Source organism: Temnothorax curvispinosus, unplaced genomic scaffold (genome assembly GCF_003070985.1).
Source record: "Temnothorax curvispinosus isolate PA1 unplaced genomic scaffold, ASM307098v1 QBEX01018220.1, whole genome shotgun sequence".
In the NCBI taxonomy this organism is placed as follows: Eukaryota; Metazoa; Arthropoda; class Insecta; order Hymenoptera; family Formicidae; genus Temnothorax; species Temnothorax curvispinosus.
Genome location: NW_020228000.1, coordinates 1008 through 3997, shown reverse-complemented (window position 1 = coordinate 3997; position 2990 = coordinate 1008). Strand labels below are relative to the sequence as shown.

Below are 2990 nucleotides of genomic sequence, written 5' to 3'. Positions count from 1 at the left end.
AATTAATGTATCGGAGTCGCGTTAGGTCGAGCTCGAAATTCGACTTATTGTTAGAACGGCTTGTCGATTTTAAGCGTTTCGTCGAGTTGTCATACTTCACGTCGTTCTCTTCTATCTCCTCCTTGCTCGTTACCTCCGGGATGCAGCATCTCTCGTCGCCGTGGCCGTTCCAGTATCTCGGGCAGTACGGCGGATCGGGATTGCTGAAGCAGAAGGATCCTCTAACGTTGATCGGGGTGTGCTGTCCCATCGTTACGTATTCACCCGCCCGGGCGGCGGTTCTCGGACCCGACGGGCATCTCCTGGAGCAGGACTCCGCGATCAGGCTCGTCCCGCCGTCGTCCACGCTCTGCGCCATGAAGCAGACCGCCCACAGGTGGCTGCACAGCTGGTACATCTCCCGATCCGCGCAGAATGGCTGCACCTTGCCGCCGTTCACGCAAAAGTCCACGTGGCCGACGCGACCGACCTCGCCGTAGTATCCGGCGTTGGTGTGCATCACCTCGACGAAGTCGGCGTCGCCGGCGTCCAAACGGTTCACCAGACCCGGTCGGACAAGCGGACGCGCGGGATCCAAGCCGATTATCCTGCGAAGAGCATTGCATCAAGATTTTAACGCATGTTGTCCGTATTGCGAGTAGAGCATCCTATATATATATATGTAATAGAATTAACCCTTCGTAGTCCACTGGGTCAATTTGACCCGCGCTCATTAGGTACAGACCGTAAACCATGTATTCGTTCACGATTTTTTTTCAACATATTGCCATTTGATTTCTCACAAAACCGCAGTTGTTTTATATTCTAGAATGTTCAAGGTATGTTCCAGAATTATTTGAACCCGATCGGACCGATACCATTAAAATGGCAACCATTCAAAATCGAGACTGGGTCAATATGACTGAGTATGACTAGAATGGGATTCTAGAGAAGTGTGACTACGAAGGGTTAATTTATACGAAGTGTTTTTTTGCTCACGGTTGTAATAATATCTTTTTCGCATTTGCAAGTTAATGTTTAATATTTTTCACACTCATTTTGCGTTATTTTGGCCGAATTAACGGCCGAACTAACTGCCGAACGTCAAACTAACTGCCATATTATGTCACAAACGCCGAAAGTACACGTCATAAATTACCTGCGCGCGTAACTGTTTACAAAAGTAATATTTACCTGTGCATTCTGAAGAGAAGATAATTAGCCATAATGCCGCAAACGTGAGCGCCCAGTGAATGCCCGACGCAGGTGGTTCTGGCGATCGGCAGGCCAAGATGTCTTAAGGTCGTCAGGGTGCCGGCGAGACACCTCGCTACCGATCGTACATTCGCCACCGCGGCCGGGTAACACGGCCGGGCGCATAAAGCCCCCCAGTCGACCAGGAACACATTATAGCTGCCGTTCCTCAGGTAAGCATCTCGTAAAATCGCCATTGGCAACGCGTCATCGCCACCTGTGGATCGATATAAAGATTAATGAGACATGGTGCTAAATCAAGGGTATTTCCATAGAAAGCTGTTTAAAAGACGTCGCCTTTTTAGGTGACCCTAACAAGCGCGTGGAAAAATTTGAATGCCCTTCGATCTTCGAATAAAACGCTCCTCCGTTCGTTTCACATTCCATTTTCAGCACCGGAGTATAAGTTTTCAAAAATTTTATTCAGTTCTTTTTTTTGGAAAATAGTTTCTTGTTTTAGAATCTGAATATATATTTCAAACACGTTCCCTTTTGTGGAAAAAAGTAAAAAATTCCACAACTAATATTCAGCTAAATCGAAACGAAATCCCGTCAAATCGCACAGAGAGACTATATTTACTTTCATTATATATCATATATCCATTTTCATTTTAAATCAAATCAGAAATTTTTACGCTGCCAGTAAATAATTAACAATAAAGATGTTTTATTCGACCTAACTGACCATATTTATCAATTATAATCGTCACGACGTTTTGACCGTCGTTTTTTACCCTTCTCAACCAATGTAACGTTTGACGCTAATAAACATTCTCTTTTTAAAATAGTGCAGATTTTCTTCATTGTGTAATATAAAGAATTTTTCTTTTCTTTTATTTCTGAGCACACACAAATTCACTCTACTCGACGTCTGATAATAAAGACCAATTCCGAATATACATTCCAAATTATTCCATCGAGCGACAATTCCAAATATTTTCCGGGATAAAATTTCAGGTCGAAAACACACAGACTCCGAGAGCACCTGCGTATCCGTGAATCAGGATCGCGCTGTCTTTGGTGGGTTCGTAATCCTGCCGGAGCCAGTCCGACTGCTCCAGGGGGTCGAGCAGGCGTCGCGGACGGCCCGGCGTGTACAGGTACACGTGCACGTCCGGATCCGGGCAAACGTCACGGTCGTGTCTCCAGACGCAGTCGTCCTTGTTGTACTCGGCGGCGGCTCCGCTCTCGATCGCGTCCCGTATCGGTCCTTCCCTCCTCGTTTCTCGCCACGCGATTATGTGGGTGCAGACCCGCGTCATCAGGAACGACGCCGCGAGGACCGTCAACGCCATGGGCGCGCGCATCTCGCCGAGGGGGTCGTCTTCGCGGGTGTTTGTCGATGCGTGCCTCGCGCCCACGCTTCAGGAACTGAGCGACGCGGTCGTTCCGCGGTGACTTCGTCGCCGAATCGTCGCCACCCGGGATACCGTTTTGTTCTCCACGGTCTCCCTTCCTCGGGGACCTTACTTTCCCCACCTGCGTAGTTCGCGCTCGCCGGATGACTATCGTACGTTATGGAACATTATCATATATCTCTTCTCGGCTTCTTGAATGAATGCTGTTCATTATTAAACGAGGATGAGATCCTTTCGCCGGAGCACGCACACCCGTGCGAAAGGAGGAAGAGGTCCTCCAACTTTCGACCTTGCGTTCGATGACTAGTTCCTGTTGACCACGTTCCGCGCACGTAGATCCGAGTACGCGTTATGAAAGTATATTAGGAAGATTTATAAATATTCATGTGGATCCGCGTC

At 47.9% G+C, this 2990-nt stretch overlaps 1 protein-coding gene across 1 annotated transcript; it reads right to left on the bottom strand.

Annotated features, from left to right (window-relative positions):
- Positions 1–4: 4 nt before the first annotated feature.
- LOC112468188 (phospholipase A1 member A-like) lies at positions 5–2569 on the bottom strand (the record flags this gene model as incomplete). The annotated part of the gene is made up of 3 exons (XM_025037247.1): positions 2219–2569; positions 1174–1450; positions 5–587 (listed from the first exon to the last, which is right to left on the bottom strand). Coding segments are annotated over exons 1-3 (1182 nt in total), but the record flags the coding sequence as incomplete, so codon positions are not given.
- Between the last annotated feature and the right edge of the window lie 421 nt (positions 2570–2990).